This window comes from Streptopelia decaocto, assembly GCF_964273445.1.
Source record: "Streptopelia decaocto genome assembly, chromosome: 20".
In the NCBI taxonomy this organism is placed as follows: Eukaryota; Metazoa; Chordata; class Aves; order Columbiformes; family Columbidae; genus Streptopelia; species Streptopelia decaocto.
In genome coordinates, this window is record NC_138675.1 from 2,801,216 (window position 1) to 2,814,964 (window position 13,749).

The 13,749-nt window shown below is 53.7% G+C and overlaps 1 protein-coding gene across 2 annotated transcripts; it reads left to right on the top strand.

Moving 5' to 3' along the window:
• Positions 1–213: 213 nt before the first annotated feature.
• On the top strand, positions 214–13,421 carry NBL1 (NBL1, DAN family BMP antagonist). 2 transcript variants are annotated; one of them, XM_082069911.1, is made up of 4 exons: positions 214–437; positions 10,084–10,278; positions 10,901–11,012; positions 12,081–13,421. In XM_082069911.1, the coding sequence occupies exons 1-4, from the start codon at positions 415–417 to the stop codon at positions 12,333–12,335; spliced, it is 585 nt and encodes a 194-aa protein (XP_081926037.1). In that variant the 5' UTR covers positions 214–414; the 3' UTR covers positions 12,336–13,421. The 2 variants fall into 2 exon arrangements, with proteins under 2 accessions (XP_081926037.1, XP_081926038.1); XM_082069912.1 differs by lacking the exon at positions 214–437 and adding an exon at positions 6,384–6,433.
• Positions 13,422–13,749: the final 328 nt, after the last annotated feature.

Genomic DNA, 13,749 nt, shown 5'->3' on the forward strand with positions numbered 1-13,749 from the left:
GAACCGGGGAAGCGGCCGGAGGGGCTGCTCGGAGCTCAGTGAACCGGGGGAGCGGCTGCTCAGAGCTCCGTGAACCGGGGAAGCGACCGGAGGGGCTGCTCGGAGCTCCGCGAACCGGCAGATCGCCGGCGGGGCGGGCAAGCGCTGCCCCCGCCGCTCCCCTCCCTCCCTCCTCCCGTTCTCTCCTCCCTCCCTCCCTTCTTTCCCCTCCTCTCTTCCCCCCCCCAGTCCCGGTTGTGCAATCGCGAGCGGCGGGGCCGGCGGCACCGCCCGGAGCCCGGCACCGGGGGGAGGGAGGCGGCAGGTCCCGCCCGCCCCGCTCCGCTCCGCGGGCCGCGGTGCCGAGGATGCGGCAGCCACCGCCGGGCACCGCGGGGCTGTAGCCGCCCGCCCGCGGCCCCGGACCCCCATGGGATGTCCCCGCCGTCTCCTGGGTGGTGAGTACCCCTTGGCTTTGTGTCTCCCCCCCGCGCTTTCCCCCGCCCCTGCCGCTTTTCTCCGCACCAGATTTCCCCCCCCAACCCTTTCTCCCATTCTTTCCCCCCCCCTCTCGTGTGATTGATGGTCGGGAGAATGAGAATATTGCCACGGGCAGAAATTAGTTGCAGATGAGGCGGACTTTAGTGGGGGGGGTTCTGCTGTGCAATCGTTAAACTATTTCCACCGCCGCTTTAGCTCGAATAAAATAAAAGAATAGGATATGGGGAGCCGCGCTGTATCAGTGCACATCTGTGGGACAGAGTCCGTCCCATCTCTTTGGAGTTTCAAACAAAAGTGCAGAGGAAAGAACAGGAACGTTCGGTATATCGATTAACCGTAACACCAAAGGACGTGTAGTTTATCATAAAGGAAAGAAATTTTCCCAGTGGCAAGGCAGTAAACTTTTTACTTGAAAAGTTTGTGCCGGGGATGAATTTACATCCTTATACCCTGCAAATAGTTTTTCTCCTTACTGGAATATTACAAAGACTTATATCTAATATAGCACTACCTGTTTCTTGAGTCGTAACATAGTATTTCAGGTTGTCTAAGTATTCACAGCGATTCTTGTTTGTTATATACAATAACCTCTGCATTTTCTGCATAGTGGGGATTTCTTTTTTTGATTCTCAGAGAGATATTCCAGGGACAGAACATGCTTTAGCTCATTTTCAGGCTGCATTAAAGTTAATCCAGACAATCCCTTATTGCCTACTAATATTCCTCTTACGAGGGCACCCTTACAACAAATTTACGCTCTGCTCCACAATCTAACTTTTATGTATAGGATTAGCCCCATCAGATTTAAAATTCAGCCTGTGCAAAGTGTTTGTGGAGTCAGAGCACCACAGCTTTGCCATGCGGGGTTTTTGGGGGAAAAACCTACACCCTGCTAAAACTGGGAAAGATCCTAGCGATATGGTTAGACCCAGGTTTCGCCTTGTATTCTTTAGCCTAAAAACTTAATGTCCTCTTCGCAATATCCAACCATCCAAAAATCAGCTCTATACAATGGGCACTTTAGCCTTCCGAAGGCAGTCTCCCATCTCGAAAAAGGCAGCTCGCCTCAAATTTGCAAACCGCAGGATGGGAAATGGAATTTGCCTTCGGTATAAAAATCCCAAGTGTTTGCAAACAGCCCTGAGAAGAATCCGGGCTCTTGGCTTGACCTCTCTGCGCTAAATTCCAGCTTGGGGAGTTTGCGGTCTTGCAAAAAGGGCGAACGAGCAAAGCGCCCGGTCGTCTTGCTGGAGCAAGGGAAAGTCAGGCTGGAGTTCGTTTTGGGTGCCCAGGAGGTGCAGGATTGGGCCCTGAGCCAAGCTGCTTTTAAAGTAGCCTTGAAGACCTGCCCGTGTTGGAGGAACTTTGCTGGCGGCGCGCGTTGGCATCGCCAAGGTCGCGTTAAGCTGGTGTAGTCGTGGGAAACCTGCCCGAGAAGCCGAGTGAACTCCTGGGCAGTTATTTTTCCCCGAGCTCTGTGCCGTTCCCATTAAAGCGTTAGCAACACCTTCGCCGGCTCCTGTCTTGTAGCTTCAGCGACCGCGGGGCCTTGCTTCTGCTCTTTTTCTTTTTAAAATCTGCTGGAAAAAAAACCCTTCTCTGTAGTGGCCCAGGCTCGGAGATCCCCTGGATAAAGCAAGTACAGGAATGCTGGCGGGTCCGGCACGGCTTAGGGCAAAGAACCTTCACAGCTGCTCAAATCAGGCTCTTAAAAACATGAGTGGCTGATAAAATTGTCCTTTTGGGGGAGGACCGGGGTGGGAATGAGGGGTGGTCTGTCCTGCGCGCCTCCCGTTAGCGCTGGCAGGAGCTGTGCTTGCTGGTCCCAGACCTTTGTTTCTCTCTGTTTAGGGGGGGGAGCGACACGGGGCGGTGGGGGCCATGGCTTTCCTGGGGGTAAATTCGCACCGATGGTGGGAACGGAGCAACCCGAGAACTCTTTTCTACCAGTTGTGGTGCTGGGCTGGGCCAGCAACACTGTCCTTTGGAGCTGAGCTCTGGAAATGGTGGCAGGATCAGGCCCTGGCTTTGGGCGCTGTTTTTCAGATCTGGCTTAAACCTCCTTGTCTGTTACAGAGCTCAGACTACCTGTCCAGAGAGGGGGAAAGACCCTCATTCTGTTCACAGTGTGATTTCATTGTGGTTGCCGGGCCCAGTCCTGCAGCTTTAGGAGGAACTGTCTCAATGTCAAGTGTGAGGCAGCCCCGGCACGTCTGGTACCGGTTGAAAATACCAACGGGGCTGTGAGCTGGTACGTTACCCCCAAAAGCCTCCGGCCCTGCAGTGCTGCGTGGTTTTGTGCTTCAGTATTGGAGAGATCGCAGTCGGTGCTGTGGATAAATAATATAGACATTGGGTTTTATGTTGTCAAAACTGAGAAGACCAGCGCAGTGTAAACCAGAGATAAAAACAGGGCAAAATGCAACTCGAGGCGACTGGATTTCTGCTGTTGTGACCGGGATGTGGCCCAAATGGGTGTAAAAGGAGAGGAAAACTGTAGGAAGGATCCTGAACTGTCACTGAGGGTTCCACAGCTTCAGCTGCAAACCCCTTTTTCCTTCCTTCTTTCCACCTCTCGCTCCAGCAGCTGGGAACCTGATCCTGCCAGCGCAACCCCGCTGCGTGGGGCTTCATTTTCTTCTGCAAGTTTGGTAACGAATGGCCGAGCAAAGCCGAAAGCCAGCGTGGCTGGCGTTGGAGACGACTCCCGTCCCCGACTGCGGGATGGCCTTAACGCGCCGTGTGTGCGAATTAAAAAAATATAGTCATCCTGGTGGCCACTATGCACTGGAACTGGTTTTATCTGGTTCCAGTTATGCTTGTTTTGAGTTAGACGAGCGGTGCCAGATTCTGATCTCATTTGCACCAGCGGAGTCATTCAGCGGAGCCGGTCCCAGTTTACCTCACTCTTAAGTGAAAGCAGAACTGGGCCTGCTGGGAGAAGCGTCCCCGGGGGAAATCACTGCAAATCAAACACGGGGAAAAGCGAACGACTCTTGGGACCCTTCCCGGAGGCGGCGCGGATTTTACCGCCTGCTCGCGAAAGCCGTTTTCACCGAAAAAGGAGGGGAGAGGCTGTAAGAGGAAAAGTGGTGCGACTGGGAGCGAGCCAGGTGCTTTGGGGAGAGCGATAGTGGTCAAGGCTCTCGATTAGTGATGCTGTGGAGGAGGAAAAGACGCTTTTCCGCGCCGCTTGCGGGGGTCAGAGCCAGCGAGCGAGCGAGCAGCCCAGCTGGAGAGCGGCTCTCGCTGTTATCGCGTGGGATTTATTATCCGGAGGGGTTTTGGCTCCACGTTTGGCCACCTCTGCTCCTCCTGCGTGGCCAAAGCTCCGCGCTCTGCCCGCTCTGCGGGGGAAACACCGACTCCGGGGGAAAGGCAGGAGGGAGCCGAGTCTCGCTCAGGTCCAGACATGCGAGCGAAGCCTCTGGCTGCAATGCTGCGAACAGCTGTGTTTGCAAGTGCCTATTTTTCATATTATCTGCGATGCAGGCGGGTACGACCCACCGCTGGGGTCTCTTCTAGCCAAAGCATGTTGCAGACTAGTCCTTCCTTGCACGGGGTCTTTCCCCAGTTGCCCCAGTCCCGTTGCTCCCCCAAACTGCTGCAGGTTTATTTTCCAGGTCCCCTTCCTCCCATCGCTTTCTCTTAGGGGCAGCAGAGCCCCACATTTTGAGCAGGTGCTTGAAGAAAAGAGGGAGTGGAGGGTGGGATGGGACCAGCATATATTCCTGGGCTTTAGGTTGATGCGTTTTCCCAGCCGTGATTGTTCTTAATGCTGAAGAAATTGAGCAATTGAAATAAATTACCAGAAACTATTTACATTACTCTTGCCTCCTGCACAGGCCATTAGTGTGTCCATTTTCTAGCAGAACTCCTTTAGGACCCCATTCTAAGCCTAGCTTAGTCCATAGGTAGCTTTCCAATGACTTTTGTAGGTAACGCAGCTTGGATTGTTTTTTCCAGCTGCACAGAATGAGTTTGTCGAGCGCTCAGTGCACGGTTGAGAAGCCAGATTGAAACTCCCAACGTGCCGAAGTCTTTTGAAATTCTGGCCAAAGTGGGGAGGGGAGAGGGCTTTAAAAACGCTGCACTGCTTTGCTCTGCTTCTGCTTTATTTCTGCGACTCGCCCGGCCATGCTCGAGTGGAAATTAATACATTGCGGAAAGGGAAGCTCTGACATCTCCTGCTTTTGAAAGGAGCAGGGACAGCCAGATCCACAGTGAGAAATGACACAGCTTTTGCTCCATTATCAAAAAGAATCGGTTCTAGTGCATGTTAAATATCAAACGTCTTCCTATGGTAGTTCCCTTTTTATTTTTTGTAGTTTTCTCCTGGATTTTGCAGCTCAGCAAAGCGGGGCTGAAGCTCTTGGCTCAGACAAGACTCCTGTGTCCAGTTAAGCACTCATCTGTCTTGCTGCCCTGAAGAGTTACCTCTAGACATTTTCAGTGCATATTTATCTTCCCTCTCCCCAGCGATATTGTCCTGACATCGATCAGATTAATTTGGGCTATTGCAAGCGCAATGGTAGAGTCCCCTAAAGAATGCTGCACATTGTATTTTTTGCAACCAAATTGAAAAATGTAAAGCTTTAGCTAAATGCAATTTTTTTTTAAAAGGGGGGAAGTATTGTATGAGGGGAAGTGTTGAATAAAATCGGTTGGTTTGATATTTTTTTCAGTGAGTTTTCAGGTTTTCCCGCTTTAAACTTTTCCTACTGCTGGCCTGTGGTATTTTTTTGCTCTGTATAAGCAAATATTTGAGCTGAGATTCCTATGCAGAGGTTACTGTATGGACAAGATCCCGTGTCTGAGTAGAGCCATACCCTGGGTCTTCCTGGGACGGACACGTTTCTTTCCAATTATCACCAAATCAGTCACCATGGCTTTGCTTCTTTATAGGTGCCTAAATAATCAGTTGCATTTTAGTGTTTACCTGCGACAGAGATGGCTCCTGGCCACCTCCCGGCTCAGGAATGATCCTTTTTGGGCATCATCCCCCCTTGCCCTGCAGCTCGGTGTCCTGGGGTGACTCCCACCCGCACCCCGTGTCCCAGCGTGACTCCCGCCTCCCCACATCGTGTGGGGCGAGGGCTCCTGGCAGCCGTCCCTCCCCTCCGCGCCGCTCCAAAAACCTCCCCGTGTTTTGCTGATTCTCCCCGCACCCATCAGAGTACAGAGCTCCACTGTCTCTAGTCTTACAAGCAGGGAAACTGAGGCACGGAGCAGCGCACTTGTCTTTGGGGTCTTCTCTTGAGTGCTGTGCAGTGATTTTCTGAGCCAAATGGCACAAATAACTAGTTGACCACAAAGTCAAGACTTGGTGCTGCTGGGATTGACGTCTAAGACTGGATTGTGGTTGCTCTTGGCAGCTGGGTGGGAAGGACGTCTGTCTGTCCAGGGAGGACGGACAGGGAGGTGGAGGTCCCAGCTCTGACCCAGACCAGGAGTTGGAACCTTCACCTGGTCTGTCTCTGCTGAGACCTCATGTGTCTCACACAAGGGCTTGAATTGCTGCTCCGGGCACTGAGATAAGGCAGTTTCCTGGCTTCAGACCTCATTTTTCTCAACTAAATCATGGAGCCGACGATATTTCTGTGCTGCATTCACAGGCTTTGAGCAATGTTTGTAGAGCTTGGGGGTTTCTTGTCTCTCAGAACCTGGGATGCTGCGTGTGTGGCCATGAGCACAATATACCTGTGTTTGTGGTTTTATGTGTTTGGCAAAATTGCAAGATCCTGGATAAGAAAAATACCTATAAATGTATTAAACTACTCGTGAAATGTTCTCCATGTCCACCTGCAGGGTTGTCTTGTATTATGGTATACACTTCCCACTGGAAAAAGAGGGTAAAACTGATTAGATCTTTTTTTATTTTCCTCCAGAAGTGTTTGGTTTCTAAATGGCTGGGAACAGCTGTGGGCTGGATGGTGGGAACGTGGCCTCCGAGGTAATTCCCGTCATTGTCCTCCAGCCGATGGAGCGATGTAGAATTTCCCAGCTGCTTCCAGGCGTTGGCTGCGACTGTCCTGCTTGTGGGACCCATGAGAGTCCTGTGACTGCTGAGACAGGAGGATGGAGCATTTCTAGGTGACACAAAACATCTGAGTGTGATCCCAAAGCCGGGCTCATGGGAGGATCTGCTGCTGGCAGGGCAGGGAGAAGCCTTGAAGGGATCACAAAGTCATCGATCGAATCATGGATAGTTGGGGTTGAAGGGACCTTCCCAGCTCACCCAGCCCATGAGCAGGGACATCTTCACCAGCTCTGGTTGCTCAGAGCCCCGTCCAGCCTGGCCTGGGATGTCTCCAGGGATGGTTCATCCACCACCTCTCTGGCCAACCTGGGCCAGGCTCTCACCACCCTCAGGGCCAACAATTTCTCCCTCCTGTCCAGCCTGACATGAGGGATGCTGAGCTGGTCCAGCTGAGACCCATCAGCCGTGGACATTTTGCCCCTCATCTCCTCGGCCACGGGGACAAGCTGGAAAAGGGCTGCAGCTGCGTGTGCGCTGACAAGTTGTTTGTGTCGGGAGCCCTGGATGTGCCAGGCTCAAGGGCTGAGTCATTTAATTTCTCCAGGGCCGGCGGAGGAAGCCGCCGTGTGCTTCCCTATGGAGGGAGAGGGGGGAGACCCTCCCGGGCTGCTGAACTTTCTGCTTGAAAAGCTTTGACTAGCAGGAAAAAAAACAACAAAAAAGTGCTTTTGGTGAAGAGGAGAGGAGAGGAGAGGAGAGGAGAGGAGAGGAGAGGAGAGGAGAGGAGAGGAGAGGAGAGGAGAGGAGAGGAGAGAGGAGAGAGGAGAGAGGAGAGAGGAGAGAGGAGAGAGGAGAGAGGAGAGAGGAGAGAGGAGAAGAGAAGAAGAGGAAGAGAAGAGAAGAGAAGAGAAGAGAAGAGAAGAGAAGAGAAGAGAAGAGAAGAGAAGAGAAGAGAAGAGAAGAGAAGAGAAGAGAAGAGAAGAGAAGAGAAGAGAAGAGAAGAGAAGAGAAGAGAAGAGAAGAGAAGAGAAGAGAAGAGAAGAGAAGAGAAGAAGAGAAAGCCCCTGTGTGTGGGGAAGCGCTGGCTCCCGCTGGCAGAGCAGGGCCGGGGTCAGCGCCGGGGAGCGCACACTTGTTCTTGAGGGGCTGCAACGTGTAATTTAGCTTGTCACGGAGGAATGTGCTCAATGCCTTTATTTAATCAGGAGTTTGCAAACCTGCTCGGGTGCCTTGTCTTCCGTTTTCCCCTTCCCAGCTGGGGAGAGGGGGGAAGGAACACGGTGCTTTTGTCTCCGACCCTGTGGCTGCTGTCAGATGAATGGTTTTAGTGGCAGCTCCATTCGCATGACTGGTTTGAACTATGGCAGCGAACACGCCGCGGGTGCGAACGGGTTCTTTCCAGCCCCAGCTCCCTCCCAAACTCGGCTGCGTCAGATATTTTCCTCAGCACTGGCATAATCATAGATTAGAATCATAAAATAGAATCATAAACCTTGGTCCTTACTAGAAATGTGGCCCTGTGGGTTCCAGGGCATTCTTGGGAGAAGGAAAACACCATGTGGACATGGCTTAAAATCTGTGCTTAGCACCCGAATGCCTTTGGGAACGGGTAAAGTTGCAATTTCTCCAGCTCTGTCGAGGTACCCGATTCCCACCGACTGCTCTGCAAACTGGACCAGTATCTGTGTTACTGGGGGCCCCGGTTACAAAGACATCCCTGCTCAGGGAAGGAGAAGGCTTAAGCATCTGTTTAAGTGCTTTTCTGAACCCGGGCCAGGGCTTGTGCTTTAGCAGAGCACGACCTCACTCGTCTTCCTCTCGGTATCGGAGCGGGACGGGAGCCCAGATGCCTCTGGTGATGGGTCTGCTGCAGAAACACCTCTCTGCTGAACACCTCCCTCCAGGAAAATAAAAGAAGAAGGTTCTGGGAATGTCAGGCTGAGTGCAAACAGAAATTTCTGCTTCTTTGCCCCTGGGTAGAGATGCACAGAAACCTGGGAAAAGAAAAAAAACAGCCACCACCTTTCTTTGGAAAGAAGGAAATTGCTCCCTACTCAGGCATGTGGAAGTGAACTTGTGTGCTGACTCCAGAGGAATTTCGGCTGTTCCCTGGGGGGTTGCGATTGCTGTTTGGGTCACATCCCAGCTCTGATCTCGGACTTGCCTTTGGGAGCAGGATTCCTACGCACGGAGCCGCTGGCATTTGAGGAATGAGTGATGCTCGTTTCAGAAAACCAAGCAAACCCAGCGTGTGCAGCTTCGCCATGGAGCAGAAATTGCAGAATTCCCGTATTGAAACAGAAAAAATATCAGGGAGCAGACGTAAGGCTTAAGGGTTGTCTTCAGGACAAATGTATTTAACCACCCCGCTCTCGTGAATGGCAGTGCGAGTTCAGGGGCTAAAACCCTCTGTTTATTTCAAAGCAAGGCTTGCAAACCTGTCTGTGTGTGTGGATTTTCACGCGTGGGATTCCCGCGGTGGTGAATTCTGTGCAGATAGACGGGGGAACGCCCGGCTGGGAGTCCCCAGCGCCGTCCTGACACCAGCGTCTGATAAACATGACATTTTCCTCTCCTTCCCCGGCAAGCGTTGGAGGGCTGGGCCATGGGAAACAACAGGAGTCTTTCCAGTGTGGGCTTTGGATCTTCGTCTGGATAAATAAATAGAAGGAAATAACTAATAACATGGTTCTAACAAATATTTTAGCAAGTATAAATGTCTGCCTTTCGCTATGACTCCATCCAAACCCCACAAAGGAAAAAATTTCCCTGTTTCTATGATGCTTTTCCATCTGCCTTTCCCCAGTGATTGGGAGTGTTAACGCAGGCACCTTGGCTCGAGAATACAGCGAGTCGGCACGGAAAACATGCGTGGGATCCCTTGGAGGGGTTAGTAACCTCCTCGGCCGACCACCTCTGCGAGCAGCGTTTTGATTTGGGATTAAAAGGACCCCCCTTGTCTGCAGGCTTGAGTTCCCATCCTCACTGGAACCGCTTGCTGGATTGGAGGGACTCTATTCAAAAAAGTAAATGCAGTATTGGCTATTTCTGTGGGTTTGTAGCCTCTGGATTGAGGGTTTCCACCTCTCGCTGCTTGCCGCTGCCTTCCAGCGACACCTGCTGCGCGCTGCCAGGAGCAGAGCGGGTTCCTGCCCCGGAAAGCTGCTCCTGCCTGGGAATGTGGTTTGTTTTCTATGGGAAGGTGTTCGGCAAGGCCAGCTCTGGCTCCTAAGGTGGGAGAAAAGCATGTTTCTTCCTCATATAAAAGCATTTCCGCAGTCTGCCGCTTCTCCGACCTGACTCGGCCTGTGGTAATGATGCTTTTGTTTTGCAAACTTCTCCCGGGTGGGAAATGATGAAAAGCCTCCCGTTGCTGCTGGCACAGTTTGGGAGAAGTCATGCGGGTGTCTGCCCGCTGGTTTTTGAACAGGGAAGGGGCAGAGCAGCATGTCCCGCTCCCCGTGCAAAGTTTCAGAGCCTCACTGCCCACAGAGGGAGGTTGGAGCCCCAGCAAACAGGAAGACAGACCTGTCCGTGTTGCAGCTGAGAGCTGCCATGAGGCTGGAGAAATGGGTTGGTTCGCCTGTTTTCTTTCCTGCTAACACTTTGGTCTCTGTCTCCAGTTGTAGGATTTTGGCTGAGCTGGCCATGATGCTACGGTTGGTGGTCAGTGCCCTCTTCCCAGCGCTGCTCCTGGCCGCGCCGCCCCCCATAAACAAACTCGCCCTCTTCCCGGACAAGAGCGCTTGGTGCGAGGCGAAGAACATCACCCAGATCGTGGGGCACAGCGGCTGCGAGTCCAAGTCCATCCAGAACAGGTACAGACCCACCCTCGGGGCAGAGCTGGATGCAGCTGATTTCTGTCTGCTGATGGCACTGGGATGGCTTTGGGGACTGTCACTCGCACAGGAAGCCGGGCACAATGTCCTGTTCCTGCCCGGCTGCTGTCTGCCTGTCCTAGTGAGAGGAGATGGGAGCACAAGTGTGATGGGAGCGGCTGAGGGACCTGGGGGGTTCAGCTGGAGAACAGGAGCTGAGGGGAGACCTTCTGATCTCTGAACTGCCTGAAAGGAGCTTGGAGCCAGGGGGGTCGGGCTCTGCTCCCCAGGAACAAGCACCAGGAGCAGAGGAAACGGCCTCAAGTTGCGCCAGGGGAGGCTGAGGTTGGATTTAGGAACAATTTCTTCCCCAAAGGGCTGTGGGGCATTGGAACAGGCTGCCCAGGGCAGTGCTGGAGTCACCATCCCTGGAGGGCTGGACAGACGGACATGAGGTTCTCAGGACATGGGGCAGTGCTGGGGGTGGGTAATGGTTGAACTCGATGATCTTGAGGGGCTTTTCCAACCAAAATGATTCTGTGATTCTAAGTTCTAATCTTCTGCGGTTGTTGGGAAGAACAGGCACCTCCCCTGAGTCCCCATCCCCCTGTTGTCTCTGCAGGGCCTGCCTGGGACAGTGTTTCAGCTACAGTGTCCCCAACACCTTCCCTCAGTCCACAGAGTCCCTGGTTCACTGTGACTCCTGCATGCCGGCCCAGTCCATGTGGGAAATCGTGAGTATCCCTGCCCGCTCCGCCGTCCTCTCTGCACCGGCAATGGCCTCACTCAGGGGCTCTCAGCTCTGCCACCACTTTAGGGCAAGTTCTTCTCCTTCCCTGAGGTCTCCCCACTGGTAGTTTCCCTCCAGGGTGTCTCTCAGGTGTCTCTACCTTGAGCTGTCTGGGTGGAAGGTGCTGTTGGAGCAACGTGACTGCTCTGATGAACCATGGTTGGTCACTGTGTTTGCAGAAGTGTCCCCCAGCAGTCCCTGCATTGTTCATCCCTGTGCTCATCCCTCCTGCCTCTTCTCTTCACCGCTCCCTTTGTCACCTCCTCTCACTTGGGAGCTCTTGCCTTCCATGTCCAGAAGTGCTTCCCACAGCCCATCTGCCGGTCACTGTCACAGTTTCATGCCACTGGTGCTCCTGGCAGAGCCATAAACCCTGTCTCTGGGTCACACCTGGGCACCTGGAGAGCTGGGTCCACTCTCTGATTGGCTTCCAGCTCCAGTATTTGGGCAGATGGTTCAGTCCGAATGATCTGAGATGCTCAGCAACATGTCCTGTGGGTGGCCTTTGCAGTTGTCACTGATAGTAGTGCCTGGGAACAGTGTTCCTGCAGCTTGTGACCTTGTGAGATGTTCCCAGAGAACTCTTGCCTTGCAGACTGACTGTGAAGATGTGTTTATATGGATCGAGAACCATCGCATCTGCCTTAAAAAACCCCAAATCTGCAGGACATGGAAGATGTGCTGGGTGGGTTCAGGTTGGACATTAGGAAAAGGTTCTTCACTCAAAGGGTGCTGGACACTGAACAGGCTCCCCAGGGAGGTGTCACAGCCCCAACCTGACAGTGTTCAAGAAGAGACTGGACAATGTCCTCAGACACATGGGGTGACCTGTGGGGTGTCCTGTGCAGGGACAGGAGCTGGACTCCATGATCCTGTGGGTCCCTTCCAGCTCAAGACATTCTGTGATTCTATGATTCTAGGACACAGGGCAGGTCAGACCACTCACAGCAGGATGGCCATTGAGGTGTCAGACCTTCACACTCACTCATTGTGTCCTCGTCCCTCTACCCAGGTGACACTGGACTGTCCAGGCAACGATGAGATCCCCAGGGTGGACAAGCTGGTGGAGAAGATACTTCACTGTAGCTGCCAGGCTTGCGGGAAGGAGCCAAGCCACGAGGGAGCCCTGTTCAACGTCTACCTGAATGCCGAGGAGAACATGCCCGCTGAAGGTCCCAGCCCCCACCACTATGGCCACCACCAGCAGGAGGTGGAAGAACCTCCAGTCTCCAGCCACCACCACCACGAGGAGGAGGGCGAGGAGTGACCTGGCCCTTAGGGACTGTCCTTGCGGGCAGGGGGTGTGTGCGAGGGAGAGGGCCGGGGTTTGGGGAGGGAGGGGGGTGGTGGAGTTTTTCCTGTCTAGTAGCTGCCCTCACGCTTTTGCTCTCCATGACACCCCGGGGCTGGAGGAACATTCTGAGGTACAAGCAGGGCTGAGGGGGTGAAGGTGGGACTGGAGATGTGGGGTAAGAGAGGAGGGTTTGGGCTTTTCTGATGCAAAACTACTTGGACATAATAGTAATAATATATTGAGAGGAGCGGGAACCCAGACGAGGGTTTGGCTGAGAGCAAAGCTCGGCTTAGCTGGGCTCCCCAGGGGCTGTGTGGTGGCTCCTGAAGGCTGTGGAGCCTTTGCTGGGTTCTTCTGGGTTTTTCCCTTGTAAACAGCTCATAGCTGGGCTGGAGGAACAAGGGATCAGCTCTCCGCAGTCCCCCAGGAGATGCGCATCTCTCCCGGGGTATGCAGGACCAGCATCATCCCTTCTTCCTCCAAGGACACAGGGGCTCAGCATGGACTCACTGTTCCTCCTGGGCCTTAATTCAACCCCAACCCCCTCTTGTTTTAGCTCTTGGGGAGCGTTTTGCCCCAGGATGTGCCTCTGGGGCTGCGTGTGTGAGGTTGCTGGGAACTGCGGTGGCGAGAGCCCAAGGAAACTTGCTGGTCCTCAGGGCCACCACGCAGGGGACGAGGGAGCCGGGTCGTGCCGTGGGCGCTGGGATTTCACGTTTCGTGGCCCTCAGGGGAAGGCTGAGAGCAAGAGTTGTGCTGGGGGTGGGAGCCAGCCCCTCGCCCCACTCTCCCTGCTGCACTTTAACGGTGGTGGAGGGAGAAGGGGGACAAGAAGGGATGCCGATGTCCCCGCGCAGGGGACAGCTCATGCAGGGTGGGGGGACGGCCCCAGGACCCTCCTGCTACCCCTTTCTCTCTGTTGTATAAAGCTGATTTCTTTGGCGCTGTCCTGACAAGAGCTTCTGGAGCTTGTAATCGATGCCTCCCCCTCCTTTTTACAAGGTGGTTGTTTTGTTTTGTTTTGTTTTGTTTTCTTAAATAAATTAGTTCTGACTTCCATTTCTCAGTGCTCTGATGCCTCCTCAAAGTGCTGACGGGGGAGAGGCCGTTTACAGCCGACAGGACAGCAGCGCAGGAGGGCGCGGGGTACGCGAGAGCGATGCTTTAGCTTTCTGCTGCCTTCAGTTTGGGAGGCGATAGAGCCGCTAAGAGGCAAACAGACCCCAAATCGCAGCATCTGGGCTGCATGTGGACGCGGGGACACATCAGCTGTCACCCAGGTGTGGCTGCGCTCAGGGTTTAAGGACTGTTGGGTCCCACTCGTGTGGGAAGCGCGTGGGGTCTCTGCGGGATCGTGCAACCTTTTACCGGCTCTGTTGCCACTAGG